We start from the raw sequence: 18560 nt of genomic DNA, 5'->3' as shown, positions 1-18560 counted from the left end.
CCAAGACTATAATCTGTGATTCCGAAGTACTGTATCCACCGGTGCGGTGACTGACAGCCACATTCTCCTCAGAGCATTAGATTAATCCGCGCTGAGGCACAACCCATGTAAAGATGATAATTCTACAAATAACTGCAATTGCCGGTTTTGAACAGAGGTGGCGACAAAGAGGCATAACTTACAGAACTGCAGCTTTAAGTACACTTTTAACCACTTTGTAACAATGTCAAATTAACTGTTTTACTTTAAAGTACATTTTAAAACATTGTTTTAATCATCTTTTTTCATGATTTAAAGTACACATTTATTTGATGTGTTGACTAACATACTAAAGAGAGTAGACTTTCATGATTGTTTCTTAACACAGTTAAAGCTGCAGTCCGTAACTTTTTTTGGTTAAAAATTATCCAAAATCAATTTTTGAGCAAGTACATCACCAGCCAGTGTCCGTCCTTCGGATGAGACGTTAAACCGAGGTCCTGACTCTCTGTGGTCGTTAAAAATCCCAGGAAGTGCTTCGAAAAGAGTAGGGGTGTAACCCCGACATCCTGGCCAAATTTGCCCATTGGCCTCGGTCCATCATGGCCTTCAATAATCCCCATACACTGATTGGATTCACTCTGTCTCCTCTCCACCAATAAGCTGGTGTGTGGAGAGTGTTCTGGCGCAATATGGCTGCCGTTGCATCATCCAGGTGGATGCTGCACATCGGTGTGGTTGAGGAGATTCCCCCTTCCGTATGTAAAGCACTTTGAGTACCCAGAAAAGCGCTATGTGAATGTAAGGAATTATTATTATTATTATTATTAAAGCACATGTAAAGTACTTATTATTTAAGTATTATTTTAACTGTATTGTTTCATATTACATTTCAAATTAATGTATTTTAAAAGTGTAACTTCATCATTATAAATGTAATTAATTACATATAATTTTATATGTATATGTGTATATCATGACATACAATTTTCAGTATAAATGACATTAAAGTTTCACTTAATATTTTAGTTTATATACAATAAATGCTTGTCAGTACATTGATCATATTTCAAAGACAATAGAAGTATAAAATGACAACAAAATATGTACTTAAGTCATATGTTGTTTTACAAAATAATATAAATAATATTAAATTAAAAATACAAAAAAATACAAATCTTGGTTACAGTGAGACAATGTAACCGAATGAGCTCAAATTTTGGATAGTCAGCCATCAACCACTGAATTGGACTAGATCTAAAAAGCAACAGTATGAACACAAAGAGGTCTGAGAGCCCATTACTACTTAAGTGGACCAAAAATCTGAGTCTGATCTGAGTCCTCTTTCAGGGACAGGGACCGTGTAAACGTAAAGAGAATTTTTGTTTTTCCTCTTGGTTCATGTCTTGGTCCACTTCATGGGGTCTGAATTCAGTTCTTTTAAAGAGAATTCAAGTGTGAAAACACCCTAGACAGATCTAATATACTAACACACATCCGATTTCTTTCCCAAATGTTTACGTTCACATTAGACATAACTGAGAGTGTTTACATGAATACCCGTCATTTTGACATATTTTTGTGTGTATTTCACCATTAGGGTTAGTTTAGGAATAGAATGCGGCACAATAAAATGTGTTTTTATAATCGTTGGAAGTCAGAAACAAAATGGAAACAAAAATTCAATTAATCGCACAGCCCTAACATGTGACATCTTGTTTGTGTTTTTGAATGATTCTGAATAGCTGAGCATTGTGGGTAAATGCTGTGTGAAAGCAGTTGTACAGTAGAAGGCTCCCAGTGTGGCCCAAACCTGAAGGTTTATTTGGGCTGTGCTTGTTCTTCCTTTCTCATGTTCAATTATTTAGCAGGTCTCCTCATCACTCATTCAGTCGAGAGAGAGAACTTCAGCAGTGTGTGGGTGAGTGTGTGTGTGTGTGTTTGTGTTCACTGCAGGGCTGAGGACAGATCTCTGCCTTCACTAAGAGCTGTCAAACACGTGTGGAGACTGAGAACAGCACGATCAGAGTGCATTGAATCAGTTTCTCCTATGCACTGTGGAAATACATCCAGTATACAGTATGCAATGCCATATTGTTTATGAACAGCATAGTGTCTTCTTCTTCTTATACCAGTGTGAAAAGTGTTCAGTATGTATGCTGTGCAGTAATTATGCATGCATGTTATACGTGTATGCAGTGTGTGTTTAGGCTTGCTGCAATAGTCGGTGTTGACAGTGTTACCGGTGTTCAGCCGGTTACATCACTTGCCAACTGCAGCAGATCTCATTTATCACGAGAGTGAGGAGCTGACTGACAAGACGATGGCGGAAGATTTTTGGATTTTTGCAGTATTTTGGATTGAAACCCATTGCTAATAGGGAACCTGCAAAGGATTAGTTGTTTTTCTAGATGTGTTTTTCATTAAGAATAATAATGAACCCACCATTCAAGCAATTGCTGCCCCGAATTGGCGCTAATTTGAAAATGAAAGTAAAATGCGCACAGCCGCATGGGCATTCATAACGGTGTATGTCTACTGGCGCGGAGAGTTTTCAGTTCATTCCTATGGAAGCTCAACTTAAAATTAATTGAAAATGCTCACTCTGCCCTGCACCATTATGAATGCCCATGCGGCTTTGTGCATTTCACTTTTGCTTTAAAATTATTTTAAAAAAATTTGAATTAGCAATTTAAAAGCGAGGTGCAAAAGAGGGAACTTCTAGTGTGTGTATATACTGAATGCAAATTTTCTGTGTGCATGGAAAATCTGAATAACCAAATGCTTGCTAAAATCTTATACAACCAGAGCATACTGAATTGAATATTGTATCTCACAATTCAATGCATCTTGTACTGTTTTTCTTTTATTGTGATAATCTTCACAAATGAACACAACTTTTATGAATTTTAAATGGGGGGGGGGGTTTAAAAAATGGTAAATAACTGTTTATATTTTTGAGATCCACATCAAAATCAATGGATTTGTAGCATTCTCTGATTCTGCGTAAATACTACTGTAAAGTAGCCCTGAAACATGCAACGTAGTGAGATCGTGTGACTGTATTTGTTTACTGGATAACAGCTTACTACTGTTTGAAATGTTTATCTTTGCATAATATATATTATATAGTAGGCAGTATCTGGCATAGCATGCATTAAACACTTTGAACATTGTGACAGAGTGGCAGATTTTGGCACCGCATACTGCAGTCTATACAGTAATACACTGAATATGACTTATTATTTTTTTAAAATAGTATCTGAAACAGAACATGCTATGCAACAGTGAACATTTTAAACAGGACTACATTGTTGTCTGCACTGCATGTTTAATTCAGCAAGTGGAATCTACAAATAAAACTGTTGTGTTGCATTTTTAATCCAGTTTTGTGTAACAACATCTTTAACCCTTTGCAGTCCAATCACAAAATGAATTTTAAAAAAAGTCACAAATCACAGCTGGCATTAATTCCAGTTAATTTGTCACACTGGATGTGGATAGTTAAACCAAGCGCATTGCATTGTGGGATGCAATACTTGTTTTTGCTAAGGTAGTCAGCCAAGTATAGAGTGCTGCAATGATTTATTTTAATTTTTGTAGGCCAACCTGGAAATTAGCATCACCCTGATTCCCTTGACAGAAACGCAATAGGTTATTGCTGAAAATAAGCTCTGTGAGTATATAGTTTTTTAATTGTTTTTAAAAAAATGACCAATCGTTTTGCTAGATAAGACCCTTATTCCTCGTCTGGGATCATGTAGAGCCCTTTGAAGCTGCACTGAAACTAACTGACATTTGGACCTTCAACCCGTTGAACCCCATTGAAGTTCACTATATCTAGAAAAATCCTGGAATGTTTTCCTCAAAAACCTTAATTTCTTTTCGACTGAAGAAAGACATAAACATCTTGGATGACATGGGGGTGAGTAAATTATCAGGACATTTTAATTCTGAAGTGAACTAATCCTTCAAGCTTCTGTCAACTCTTTCAGTCTTTATTCAAAAAACATTTTTCCTGAAAGTTTGAGTTAGAATAGTTTGCAAGAGCTGATTATAAACATAACAAGGCTGTGAAAGTGGCTAGTGAGTAGATGAGTTTAATTGTTCGGTTGATGACGTTTAAAGGTGCCGAAGAACATGTTTTCAAAAGATGTAATATAAGTCTTAAGTGTCCCCTGAATGTGTCTGTGAAGTTTCAGCTCAAAATACCCCATAGTTTTTTTTTTATTAATTTTTTTAACTGCCTATCATTATAAATGCGCCGATTCAGGGTACGCGGCCCCTTTAAATCTCGTGCTCCCCGCCCCAAGAGCTCGCGCTTGCCTTAAACACCATAAACAAAGTTCACACAGCTAATATATCCCTCAAAATGGATCTTTACAAAGTGTTCGTCATGTAACATGTCTAATCGCGTAAGTATAGTATTTATTTGGATGTTTACATTTGATTCTGAATGAGTCTGATAGTGCTCCGTGGCTAAAGCTAACATTACACACTGTTGGAGAGATTTATAAAGAAAGAAATTGTGTTTATGAATTATACAGACTGCAAGTGTTTAAAAATGAAAATAGCGACGGCTCTTGTCTCCGTGAATACAGTAAGAAACGATGGTAACTTTAACAACATTTAACAGTACATTAGCAACATGCTAACGAAACATTTAGAAAGACAATTTACAAACATCACTAAAAATATCATGTTATCATGGATCATATCAGTTGTTATTGCTCCATCTGCCATTTTTCGCTATTGTCCTTGCTTGCTTACCTAGTCTGATGATTCAGCTGTGCACATCCAGACGTTAATACTGGCTGCCCTTGTGTAATGCATTGAACATGAGCTGGCATATGCAAATATTGGGGGCGTACATATTAATGATCCCGACTGTTACGTAACAGTCAGTGTTATGTTGAGATTCGCCTGTTCTTCAGAGGTCTTTTAAACAAATGAGATTTATATAAGAAGGAGGAAACAATGGAGTTTGAGACTCACTGTATGTCATTTCCATGTACTGAACTCTTGTTATTCAACTATGCCGAGGTAAATTCAATTTTTGAATCTAGGGCACCTTTAATGTCTCAGACAACCTCTGGAGTCCCATTTAGCCACTTGTTAGCAGCCGCCTTTACAAGACAAGTAAAAGAATTTAAAAAGTCAAAAGGCGGTGCTACTTTGTCGTAGAATAAAATATGAAATATCTTGAGCTTGTGTTCACCACAGACCTAAATTCAGGCATTTAAACAAAACCCCTTTTTTTTTAAAAAAAAAAATATTGACTTCAGGACAATGGAATCAGAAGTACTAAAATGATAACTAGTTTCCAGGTTTTGGTCTACAAAAATATCCCTTCGGCATTCCATATACTCCAAAAATTTGCATACTGTACAGGATACCATAGTACGATTGAATGCTATGTGACACTTTTTCTGATTTGTCTTCTGTTGTTCCTTTGAGATGTTTCCTGATCTGAAGTATCACATTATTGTCTTTGGTAGTTTAAATGTCTCTCTGGTGTTGTTGGTGGTGGTGTAGTTAACCATCAGTTTACTGGATAATTAATTCCCGTGTCCCTGGATGGTCACTTGCTCTTCCTTGGATTTATTGCTTCATTCCCCCCCAGGGTCTCTTTGAGGAATAACCATGATTGACCTAAATGTCTTTATGGGTGAGAGCGCTGGGTGCTTCATGAGGGCAGAGGTCACTGTAGTGTTCACTAGAGAGAGGTTAAAAAGCACAGTTAGTCCTAAAGTATGAATGATTTTAAACTGCCATCTACCAGCTATTAAAGGATTAGTTCACTTCAGAATTAAAATTTCCTGATAATTTACTCACCCCCATGTCATCCAAGATGTCGAAAAAAAATTAAGGTTTTTGAGGAAAACATTTCAGGATTTTTCTCCATATAGTGGACATCAACATTTACCGGCGGTTTGAAGGTCTAAATGTCAGTTTCAGTGCAGCTTCAAAGAGCTCTACATGATCCCAGCTGAGGAATAAGGGTCTTATCTAGCGAAACAATGTCATTTTCTAAAAAAAGTAAAAACGTATATACTTTTTAACCACAAATGCTCGTCTTGCACTGCTCTGTGATGCGCCATGCATTACGTAATCACGTTGGAAAAGTCACACATGATGTAGGCGGAAGTAGCGACCCATTGTTTAAAAAGCAAAGTCAAACATACTTTACAAAAAAAGGTAAAACAGCGATGTCAGACAATTTTGAAGTTGGAGGAGAAAATTAGATGATTTTGAGTCATTTTACTTGATTTGCTAGATTTAAAACCCTTTCAAACTTTCAAACGCAGATTGACCACCTGAATCAAGCCTAGGCCTACATGGTATATCAGCTGGTATGTACGGGTGGGTTATATGAAGTTATTTTTGTTAGGATATATAAACAGAACAAAGAAGCAAATTAGCAAATTACAAATACAATAGTAAATTAAATAGCCTAAACTCTTTTTTTCAGATACAGTAGGTTTATTTAACATCTTTTGTTGTTTGATTAACATTAATGACAGACAGGTATTTAATTGGGCTGCTGAATGCATGTATGTAATATACTGACACATATCCAGTTTTTACCAACCCGTTTACGTCCACTTAAGTCATAACCGACTGTATTCACGCGAGACATTTTGACAAATGTGTGTGCGCGCGTATTTCACTATTCAAGCGCAAGGAAAGGAGATCTGATCGCGCCCGAGAGAGCGCTTCTGTTGTGTGTCATTCAACGCGATTCCGCTGATCCCACCTTCACTAACTGCAAGTTAATCGATAACGGATTGTGATCGGATTGTAATTTTGTGCTACAACGAGCTTGGCTACCTTTGATTAGGCTGTAGGCTGAAATTACATTCAGCCCGCCAAAGTGACTAGTGAGAGTGGCTGTCTTACCCGCAACAGCTGAAATCTATCCGCATTTGGCGGGTTGGCGGGTGTTAATGTCAAGCCCTGCACGTGACCTTTCCAACATGATTACGTAATGCATCGCAGAGCAGTGCAAGATGAGCATTTGTGGTTAAATATAAATTTTTTAGAAAATGATCAATCGTTTCGCTAGACCCTTATTCCTCGTCTGGGATTGTGTAAGGCCCTCTGAAGTCCACTGTAAGGAGAAAAATCCCAAAATGTTTTCCTCAAAAACCTTTATTTCTTTTCAACTGAAGAAAGAAAGACATAAACATCTTGGATGGCATGGGGGTGAGTAAATTATCAGGAAATTTTAATTCTGAAGTGAACTAATCCTTTAAAATAAATGGAAAAGTTCCATAATGTTAAAGGTTCTTCATGGAACCGTAGATGCCAATAAAGAACCTTTATCATTCATCCATGGAACCTTTGCATTCCACAAATTGTTCTTTATAGTGAAAAAAGGTTCTCTAGATTAGATAAAATGTTCTTCACACTAAGAAAAACTGTTCATTTAAAAGCTGCTCACTGAAAGGTTCTTTGGGGAACCAAAAATGGTTCTTCTATGGCATTGCTACGAAAATCCCCTTTTGCAACCTTTATTTTTAAGAGTGTTGTGATCTGCCAGATTATGTGACAGAGGTATTTTTGGTTCTCTGTTTGCCTTCCCTCCGTTTCAATCACTCATACGTATTCGCTTCTCTGCCCGCTTAAAGAGCCTAGTGTTGTCCTTGTGACGCTTGGAACTACGTAGGCTCCCTCTCTCTCTCTTTCTCTCTCTATGTGGTTCTCTCCCCCTCCCTCCTCGTCTCTCTTCCTCGCTTTCCGTCTATCTGTCTCCCCGCATGCTTTTCTCTCATCGTGGATGCTGCAGCGGGAGAAATTGGGTCTTTCAGCTCAGGCAGAAGAGGCACCGCAGTATTGAGTCAAGCTTATATTACAAAACAGGAGGAGGAGAGAAAAGAGGGTGGCGCGGACTGAAAAAAAACAATATGGATTTGTTTGAGATGCAAGACGCTGCACAAACGGGGTGAAGAGTGTGTCTGGATCGCTCGGAGGAGGGGAGGGAAAAACGGTCCCCACATCCTCCCTCTTGGCACTCTCCAACGCCCACTCTCTCTCTCTCTCTCTCTCTCTCTCTCTCTCTCTCTCTCTCTGTCCGTGGCCAGCGTTTGTAACATCAATAATCACTACTGGGCTCATTTCTCTCCTCGCTGTAACTCAGGCAGGCCTCTGCACGGGCTCGAGACTGCAAGTCTTGTACCTTTTTGGGGATTTTCTTTGTTTTTTACTAAGATGTAAACCACTTCTTGTTTTCACTGGATTTAATACAGATGGTCCAAAAATAGTGCACACTGAGTTCTCCGCACATGTCTTGAATATTTCATCCAGCACAGTTTTTGGACTGCTCGTGTTTGTTGTGTTTTGCTGCTCACCTGGGCTGAAAGTGAACAATGTGGATTTGGGAACTTGAGTGACAGATTCTCCACAGCCTGATTCAGGTGGTAATTATAACATGACATAATAATGTATCTCTAGTTCAAATAACAAATAATTTTTTTTCCCAAAACATTATTTTTAAATTTTTTTATATTTTAAAACCTGTTTTTATATATAATCATGAAATATGTATATACATTTCTGATGTTATTTTATGTAAAATGTGTATTTTAGGTACTGTGACTTGTGATAATAATCAGTTTTTTTTGCAGTTCACTTAAATAGTCCTGCAAGTAATTTTTAGAAGTACAAATATAATAATTAAATGTTGTTTAAAATAGTTTTAGATGAAGTAATGCATGTCACACAACAGGACACTGCTTGAGATTTACTTTAGGAAGTCAACTACTATATTATATAATAAAAGGTATACGATATACTGTGGTTTGTGACGCATTACAATTAACTTGAGTTATGTAATCAGATTACTTTTTCAAGTAAATAGTAAAGTAACGCATTACTTTTTCAATTTAAAACAAAATATCTAAGTTACCTTTTCAAATAAGTAACGCAAGTTACTTTTTCACATTTTATTGAATGACAGCTCTCCTGTCTTCATGTTGAGAGAAATAAAGTGCAGAGGTGTTGCGTGCATTTGTGAACATGATGGTTATTGTAGTTCTAGACTAAATGTGAACATGCATTTACTCATCTCACTTGCATGAAAACATTCAGTATTCCTCAAAATGAATAAAACCAGTGAAATACAATCTCAGAATTTTATGCAAACCTGTAATAATTAACTATATTAAATGACACAAATATACTTTATGTATTTAATCTCACTTTATTAACCAATATCTTTTCTGCTGACCTTCAATGATCCAATCAACCATACTAATAAGCAAAAATTACTATTAGAAATAGGAGTGTTGAACTTCCTCCTCCTGTATCATGTTCTTCTTTAATCCAGAATGGCAGCACAGCTAAAAGGTTTGAGTTGCGCCCTCTACTGTATAGGCGTAAATATGCATTTCCTTCAGCCTGAGGCTTATTCATTCCACTTTTGGTGTGAAAGAGCCTTATAAAACTTAAAAATAAAACTTTTTTGTTGTTATTAAAAAACAAGCAAGCCCAGCCCAGATGTGAAAAAGTAACGCAAAAGTAATGTAAAGAATTTTTTTCATAAAAAAATAACGCAATTAGTTACTTTTTTAGGGAGTAACACAATATTGTAATGCATTACTTTTAAAAGTAACTTTCCCCAGCACTGGTGGTTTGTACAGGAATGAATAATACAGTGATGCGCTGTTTGGGATCACTTGTGCTTGGGAAACTTTTTGAAGATTATTTTCATAGTCTTTTGTAAAAGTAGTTTAACAGTGTTTTACTGGGTTAAATGATTTGTGAGGTTTTCTGTGTGTTGTTGGAATATTATAATTATATGATTTGCTGGAAGCTTGGTGTGCTGATCACATACCGTACATGTTTGCATTTCAATAAGGTAATTTCAATATACATATACACACTTTTTTTGAACAAATATGCATTTTTGGTTACCCCACACTGAATTAGATTTTTCTTCAAATGTTAATATATTGATATTATAATATTAAATGTAAAACATTTATTATAGACGAGGTGTATGTAAGTTAGTCTGAAATCCATTTGTAATTTTTTTTGTTTAAATAAATTAATAGATTTTTTTGGAGACACGAGTTATGAGTGTGATTCCTCTAACGTGTTTATGGTTTTGTGTGTTTCATAGATTGGTGATTGGGTGGCAGAAAAGATGCTAATGGCTCGCGACACTTCCCACGACGAGACTCAGAAGCTTCATAAGAAGTGGCTGAAACATCAGACCTTCATGGCAGAACTCGCTCAGAACAAGGAGTGGCTGGACAAGATCGAGAGCGTAAGTTCAGCTCTCAAGGTTATGCTGTGCTCACTATCTTTGCTAATAGTAGTTGATACTGTTTAATATATAAGCATTTTCTCTGTCACATAATTAAGTGTTTGAATGCTCAGTGCCCTTCTTCACTTGGCTTGAAAAATGCTATTGGGCACCTTGAAATGAAAACACAACTCAGCTGAAAGTCTTTCTCTGTTGACTCATATTCCATTCTAGTGAAGGACTCCTGTGAAACAGAGCCAGTTATAGCATTACTGTAATAGCAGAGATGGCATAGCATTTAGCAAGGGCAAATCCGCTTGGTGTTATATTTAGTGGTGCGCACGCACTTTCTATATTGTTTAGCTTAGTAATTATTGTGAGTCATTTTTATGGGTTTGTATACACATTAAGCCTTTAGATGCCAATAAATGTCCCAGTCCTGCATCATTTGTGCTACGGTCATCAAATTAGCTTGTTGAGAAGTTTATATTATAGCTTCTATAACTGAAAGTGTTTCTAAAATGCATTTTAGATAAAAGCCCTGATGCTCGGAGTGCCCTGATGTCTGATTGAAAGACTGATGTTGTTTAATCTGTCAGTTACGCTGTTTTATTGACATTGCTGGTGGATTGAATGGACTGTCTTCAGCTGCCAAGGCCATCTTGAATGATCATGGGCATCTCACAAATCCATTAATCATTATATTCTGTGATTAGCTGCAATAACAGAGCATAAGAGTCTTAGTGTTTGTTGTTGTTGAATAAGGTTGTGCGTGTCAGTAAGTGTGAGATACCAAGAACAATTCAGGCACCTTTACTCATTTTAGTCTGCATAAATGTGTATGAGTGAACAGATGATATGGGTGTGTGATTTTTGAGTCATGACAATCTCTTGGTTAAATCATTGCTTTATTGTCAGTTAATCAAACCAGTGACTACACGGTCAACTTCACAATGTTTCTCTTAGTCGGATGACAATAATCTGTTATTTAAACTGTGATTAAATTATAAATAGAAACTGATCAAAGAACGCTCCCTTTACAATCGCTGGAGCTGTCAATCAAACAGTGTGAGTGTTCTGGACTCGCACCAAAACTCCCGTTAGAAACAACGAATCTTATTTACATTGTGTTTGCACTGTTAGTTATGATGAAAGCATTCAGTAGTGTACAGAAATCGAGTTACAATGACGAGGTCACTGCATTAAAGGGTTAGTTCACCCAAAAATGAAAATTATGTCATTAATGACTCACCCTCATGTCGTTCCAAACCCGTCCGTTCATCTTCGGAACACAGTTTAAGATATTTTAGATTTAGTCCGAGAGCTTTCTGTCCCTCCATTGAAAATGTTTGTACGGTATACTGTCCATGTCCAGAAAGGTAATAAAAACATCATCAAAGTAGTCCATGTGACATCAGTGGGTCAGTTAGAATTTGTTGAAGCATCGAAAATACATTTTGGTCCAAAAATAACAAAAACTACGACTTTATTCAGCATTGTCTTCTCTTCCGGAATCCTTTCCATTGAATTGAATGGAATCCTTTCCATTGAATCGCCGTGGTTGTTTTTGGCGATTAGGACATCTGCGACATTTTGAAGCTTCGAAAATAAATTTTGGTCCAAAAATAACAAAAACTACGACTTTATTCAGCATTGTCTTCTCTTCCGGGTCTGTTGTCAGTTTACGTTCACGACTCCGCTTCTTCTTCTTTCCTGTTTTACGGTGGTTGGCATCCAGCTTATTGGTGCATTACCGCCCCCTTCTGCTCCGGAGTGTGGTTCACAACTCCGCAGTGACGCTGCTGATGTAAGACGCTGCTGACGTGTTATCTGGTGCGCCAGATCTTCATTTACAGTCTGAGGGAGACGCACGCTGTATTCAAGCTATTCTACATTGTTTGTATTTTGGTATTGCTATATTTTTTTAAATGATGCATAAGTGTGCATGTTGCGGATGTCCTAATCGCCAAAAACAACCACGGCGATGTAAAAGTGCCAAAATGTATTTTTGATGCTTCAAAAACTTCTAACTGACCCACTGATGTCACATGGACTACTTTGATAATGTTTTTATTACCTTTCTGGACATGGACAGTATGCCGTACATACATTTTCAATGGAGGGACAGAAAGCTCTCGGACTAAATCTAAAATATCTTAAACTGTGTGATGAACGGAGGTCTTACGGGTTTGGAACGACATGAGGGTGAGTCATTAATGACACAATTTTCATTTTTGGGTGAACTAACCCTTTAATGTACTCAACATGTCTGTGATCAGCTACATGCTCATCACAACCTTTCATGCAACGATCTAAATATGATGCCATAGATCTAAATATAATCAACACTTTACATGATTAGTTAACCTTGAGAGCTGTAATAGTAAAAATATGCTAAAAGTTTCAGAGAGAATTCCACATGTAATGATATTTCATATGCAACGATGTTAGCCAATCACAGCAGTGGGCGTTTACACTGAAGTCTCACAGCAGACACGCCCCTTAAAACAGCGTTCAAATCAGAGGGCTAAAATCAGGGTAGGAAAAATGCCTTTTATTTCTAAATTAAGACAATCTTTGATGTAAAAATCATACTGACATTATAAGTGCATCCCAGAAAACATTATAAAATAATGCAGTTCATGACCCCTTTAAAAATGCCACATGGCAACTTCAGTAAACTTTTTTTTAGTCATAACGCATATGGTACCAATGGTTAAATCAGATTTCATTGAAATAGACAGTTTGAACTGATTCAACAATGGAAATAGATATTACAGCCACTATAATATTGACGACACTGAACAAAGAACTGAATGAAGACAGGACGTAAATACACAGAGGAACAAAAGAGCTAATTAATTGGACAAAAGGTGAAAGGACTCATTAATCAAACACAGTGGGAAACTAGGTCAAATGACAGGACACACAGGCAAACAGGAACAGAACTAAAACACAATGTACCTCATTTATTACAGAAAATTGGCCGTATGGTTGTTTCCGTGCAAAACTTGGCATTTATCAATATGTACGTGAGCCGTGGCTATGATCAAATCTCACGTCAGGTCTCAGCTTGTGTACGCAAGTTTTTGAGTTGAACTTGTGTGCAGCATAGCAAATCTGGTGGAACATTTTGTTCATTAGGATTATTTTCCTACAAGATTAAAATGTCAAATTAAAATTCAATTCAATTAGAATAGAGAAGTGTCTGTGACCCATTAAAAATACCACAAATGTATTTTTTTCTATTTTTTTTGTTTAGTTTTACATGCACAAATAGAAGCATAAACAACACACTCCACAAACAAGTTCACGGAAACTGAGACGGTAGAAGGTGCATCGTATTTGTTTTCATTATTTCAAAGATGATGTTTTATGTGGATAATATTGGAACATGAGTGAAGTACAAAGCCTTGTTTACATAAGGAATAATAGTTTAGCAACGAAATGTTAAATCGCGAATATGGACACATTTATAGCCGCTATAGCCTAATGTGTTTTATCATTTAATAGCTACTTATTTTTCATTCTTGTTCTGGTCTGAATAGCCTACCAATAAATTTAAAGGATTTGTTGTGGAGTGAGGGGAACTAAAATAGCCTAGGTTATATGTTTAGTATTTATAATGTTTGTAAATGTTTCATTTTATTTACCGGTATTTAATATTTATAGAAATTCATTTAATTTTTGCAATTACTCTCTTTCATGAGATTACTTCCTCTTCTTGGCCGGGTTACGTTTCTCCATGTCGTAAACTCTAGGAGCAAGGCTTCTAAACCGTGAACTTTTTAGGTCTGTGATATTTAAATGACGATTGTTTTCAGCTGCCACATTTATCAACGTACGATCATTCGCACGATGGGATTGGCAGCATACAAATGTTTCATGAATCACACGTGAACCCTGTTGTAAGATGATTTATGTGCATGTTTCTATGTTAGATTGATAAATTAGGCCCAATTAAACAAAGCCGAAACAGAACATAACAGAATATAATCGTTACATTCACAGAAAAGATCTGAATTTACTACCATAACTCTTACCCCATTTTTGCTTCTGAAGACTAAATTAAAGTCGCTATTGATATCCGAGACAATTTTACGGAGCCCTGCACATGATATGCAGGAAAAAACTAGTAGGCCAAATCATGCACACGATTTACTAATTTGTTCCCTCGATTTGCTAAACCATGAGCACAATTTATACATCGAGGAAACGAATTAGTAAATTTTTCGCACGATTTAGGGAATCAAGGGAACAAATTCATAAATCTTGCGCACGATTTAGCGAATTGAGGGAACGAATTAATAAATCGTGCAGATGATTTAGCGAATCGAGGGAACAAAATAGTAAAACGTGCACACGATTTAGACGAAAATATCATGCCTACTTCAAAATCCCCATAAACTTGATCGCTTTATGAACCAAACCCAAATAATAAGTCCAAAAATGCTTATAATAAAGTGGAAATGACAACACTTCAAGTGAAGCATCCTTACAAACATAAAAAACACATCACCTCAGTAGACGGTGGTTGAGTTAAAATCGCAGAACATAACAAGTCTTTGGTCAGTGGAGTATTACTTTAGTCAAAAATAGTGGATACCAAATACGCAAGACGCCCGAGCTTTGTTATGGTTACCATGCTGTCAGTCATCTCAATTTCGGAAGTGATTTGTGTTACATACACACACAGAGCTGTAATTTAGGGGATTCACTCCTGTATTTAAAAGTCCCGTTCTTCGTGATCCCATGTTTCAAACTTTAGTTAGTGTGTAATGTTGTTGTTAGAGTATAAATAAAATCTGTAAAATTTTAAAGCTCAAAGTTCAATGCCAAGCGAGATATTTTATTTAACAGAAGTCGCCTACATCGAACGGCCAGTTTGGACCTAACCCCTTTACTTCCTTCTTTAAAGACGTCACTAAAACAGTTTTTTGACTAACCTCCGCCCACAGGAATACACAAGAGTTGCGTTTGTAGAGTGTGTTTGTCGCCATGTCGTCGAAACGCTGTTATTTTCATCCCGCAGTCCAATCACCGGGTCTGATTCCGGCTCAAATTGATAGGGTCAAATTAAAGACATGTTTACAATAACACTGAGCGCGTGCATCTCCACGTTATGGTAAGAGGCGTGACTTTTCCGGGCAAGGTTCGCTCAGAGCTGTCGAATCACAACACAGGAACCGCTGGCACAATCAGAACTCGTTACGTATTTCTGAAGGAGGGACTTCATAGAACAAGGAAGTCATCAGCCCGTTTTTATGACAGTGGAAACAGCGGTATACAGATAAGTAAATTATGTGAAAAATACTGTGTTTTTACACGCGAAACATGAACACATGTTATATTGCACACTATAAACACAATCAAAGCTTCAAAAAACCACGAAAAACGGGACCTTTAAATGTGGTTGTCACTCCTGAAACCTTGCAATGTGTATGTGGCCTTTAATATTAATGTGATATTGCCAGTGAAATGATCATGAATATATTGTAAATATTTGATATTGCCCAGCCACAGTGTGTGATAGTATGTGAGATTAGTGTGTGTGAAGATTTCTCTCTGCTCTGTCTTCTTGACCTAGTATTTCCTGCAGACAGCTGAATGCTGGGGCCCGTTTCTCTGTCATATAACCTTAAACTAGTTACCAGGAATAGAAATATGCTGAACTGTGCTGGCTACATATTTATAAGAGCGCCCTGGATTCATGTACCAAGCTCGTATTTTCTGCTGAATTTGGCCTGTTTGGACAGGTTTACCTTGCTTTACCTGCTTTCTAAATGATTCACGCATTCACAGGTGTATTCACGAACGTCAAATCAATCTTTTGTTTGGACGGATTTTTCTTTTCATAACCCTTTTCATTCAGCCTGAAGTGTTCATTTGCTCTGGTCATATCCAATATCATAATTTAATAATTCATGGCTAAGCTTTGGCCAAAATAATTATAAATTACAAATTCACCTACATGTACAATATTGGATAAATTAGCTTTGATATAAAATTAATTTTACCTGCCATGTAAAAAATGTACTTAGACCTGTTACAAGCTGTTTTAAGCATTTAAAATACTTTTCCATGTTCATCGCTCAATCACGGGCAGCTGTATGTGACAGGTACTTTCTATATAGTGGCAAACAAATCGGAAGTCTCACACATTCTAAGAAAATGGCTGATTTCGTGTTACAAAATAAGATACGGACACTGGCCCTAGAATTCTCCTCTCTCCTGGATTTAAGGTTGCCAGAAGTTATCAACAGGGGTGTGATTCTTCCGGAAAAATCCGGAAATCCGGCTTTTCCGACCTGAAAATGATGCTCTCGTAAATCATGCAAAAAAAAAACAAAAACAAAAAAAAAACAAAGGGGGAGGGGGTCAGGGTTGCGGCGTTTGCGATGGGTCGAGTATTGATAAACATAATGACCGCTCACCGCTGTCAACGTTTTTTGTGCCTCTGATTCATGTTGTCATGTCACTCCGCAAGTAGTCCAATCATTTGTCACGATTGAAGTTCAAAGTGTACGCGCACCGTTATGAATGCGCACACAGTGAGGAAAAAAAAATCGCGCTGCATGATCTTGCAAAGCAACGTGCAGAGAGACCAGACAGACAGTATACAGACTAGTGAGTTTTGTGACAATTGTGAGGGAAATACACAATTTATACCCATAAACTGTGTAGTCAACCGTTCTCCCTCCCATCTGCACCGTGTGAATTGTGAACGCAGGCAGGTCAGTGAGTTACAGGGCGCTCCGTGTCTCCGTCCAGTTTAGGCTAGTAACTAATAGGCCTATGCTGTTATATAGTTTATAGGGGTGTGACGAGCGAGAAATTGTGACGAGATTTCTCGTCGAGGCGAAAAGTAGTCTCATGATGTTGCCATGACAGAGTGTTAGGATGATCAGGAAAGAATATGCCACCGCTACATTTACATTACGCCTCCACTGTTGTTTTGCTTTGTATTTAAATAAAAAACATTTAATTCAGTTGGATAACGGTCGCTGCCGCTCCACATTCACAGAGTACGCGCGATCACGAAAGTGAAAGTAAACGCGAGCGCGCATTCAAACGCGATTTCAATACCCCGCATTTGAAAGCGGCTCCCTGATGAATACAGATATCTCTCAATATGAAAGCTATTTTAGGCTGAGCAGTGTAGTTGTAACCATCTCTTAGCTCTGTATCAAAGAAAAATGTGGTCTTATTTGCACTTTGAATATTGAGAGAGTGCGATTATGGTTGCATTTATTGTAAAGTGTTACCATCAAAATTAATAACAGTTTTTTCTTAATCTTATTAAGCACAAACAATAATGTTTCATTTGTTAACATTAGTTAATGCACTGTGAACTATCATGAACTAACAATGAATGACTATTTTTATTAACTAACATTAACATGTTAGATTAATAAATACTGTAGCAAAGATATTGCTCATTGTTAGTTGATGTTGGTTAATACATTAATGTTAATAAATGAGACCTTATTGTAAAGTGTTACCATTTTTATTTATACTGTTTTTATTTCTATGATCAGTTTGTGGAAAGGAGTTCAGTTAGGAGGTCAAAAGTTGTAGAAGCTCATAAATCATGTACAGTAAGGTCTGAAGAGACTGAAATCATACAGAGGAGAAGTCAGTCAGTTGAGTTAGTGGCAAAACCTTTTACAGTACTTGAGTATTGTTGTCTTTTACCGCATATGATAATTCATACTCAGAAAGTAGAACTGAAATGACATTCATTACAAGATGATTAGTTAAAACATTTCAAATACACCTGCAGAATATTTTTTCTAGTCGTGTATTTCGCCATCTTGTCTCGTCTCGTCTCGTGAGATACCCGTCTCGTCACACCCCTAATAGTTTATATAGAATTAAGTTAGCATTAGCAGAGTTGTCTGTTTTACAGCACTGAGCAGTTATTTTACATAACTTTATCATAAAAAAAACAGTACAAAAGCAAGCCACGCCCCTCCATAAGCCCCTCCCCATAACAAAGCCCCGCCCCCATGGTAAGTGCACCGTATAGTTTCCTGCTTTTTTGTCCTTTGCCAATCACACCTATGTGTCAACCAATCAGAACAGACTTGTTTGATTTCGGACACCAAATAAGCCAGAACCACTACCGTGTACAAGAGAGTACCGGCACATTTTTTCCAGTTTATGCACTGTTTAAGGACACAGTTGCTCAGTGTATTGATGCACTTAATTGTACCTCTGAAATGTCACATTTTTGCATTACAGTTATCCCTACCTTCTCCAATATAGTAATATGAAAATAAAACATCAAATTATGATATGGTCTACTATATCCTCATGGATGTGGAAGTGT

General features: G+C 37.1%; 1 protein-coding gene across 9 annotated transcripts in view; it reads left to right on the top strand.

Moving 5' to 3' along the window:
• The window catches only part of LOC125254115 (spectrin beta chain, non-erythrocytic 4-like), a 103784-nt gene that overhangs the window by 51809 nt on the left and 33415 nt on the right, over window positions 1-18560 (top strand). For 8 of the 9 annotated variants that reach the window (XR_007181599.1, XR_007181600.1, XM_048168555.1 and 5 more), the window contains one exon: window positions 10103-10249. Coding sequence is in view for 7 of the 9 variants with exons in the window: in XM_048168555.1 (XP_048024512.1) it covers window positions 10103-10249 (147 nt within the window). In the remaining 2 variants the exon portion in view is untranslated. Of the gene's footprint in view, window positions 1-7710; window positions 8397-10102; window positions 10250-18560 lie in introns of those variants that run through there. The other variant, XM_048168554.1, reaches the window with a different exon arrangement.

This window comes from Megalobrama amblycephala, linkage group LG19 (assembly GCF_018812025.1).
Source record: "Megalobrama amblycephala isolate DHTTF-2021 linkage group LG19, ASM1881202v1, whole genome shotgun sequence".
NCBI lineage: Eukaryota > Metazoa > Chordata > Actinopteri > Cypriniformes > Xenocyprididae > Megalobrama > Megalobrama amblycephala.
Note: the sequence above shows the minus strand (reverse complement) of the source record. Positions and strands in the feature narration are given on the sequence as shown.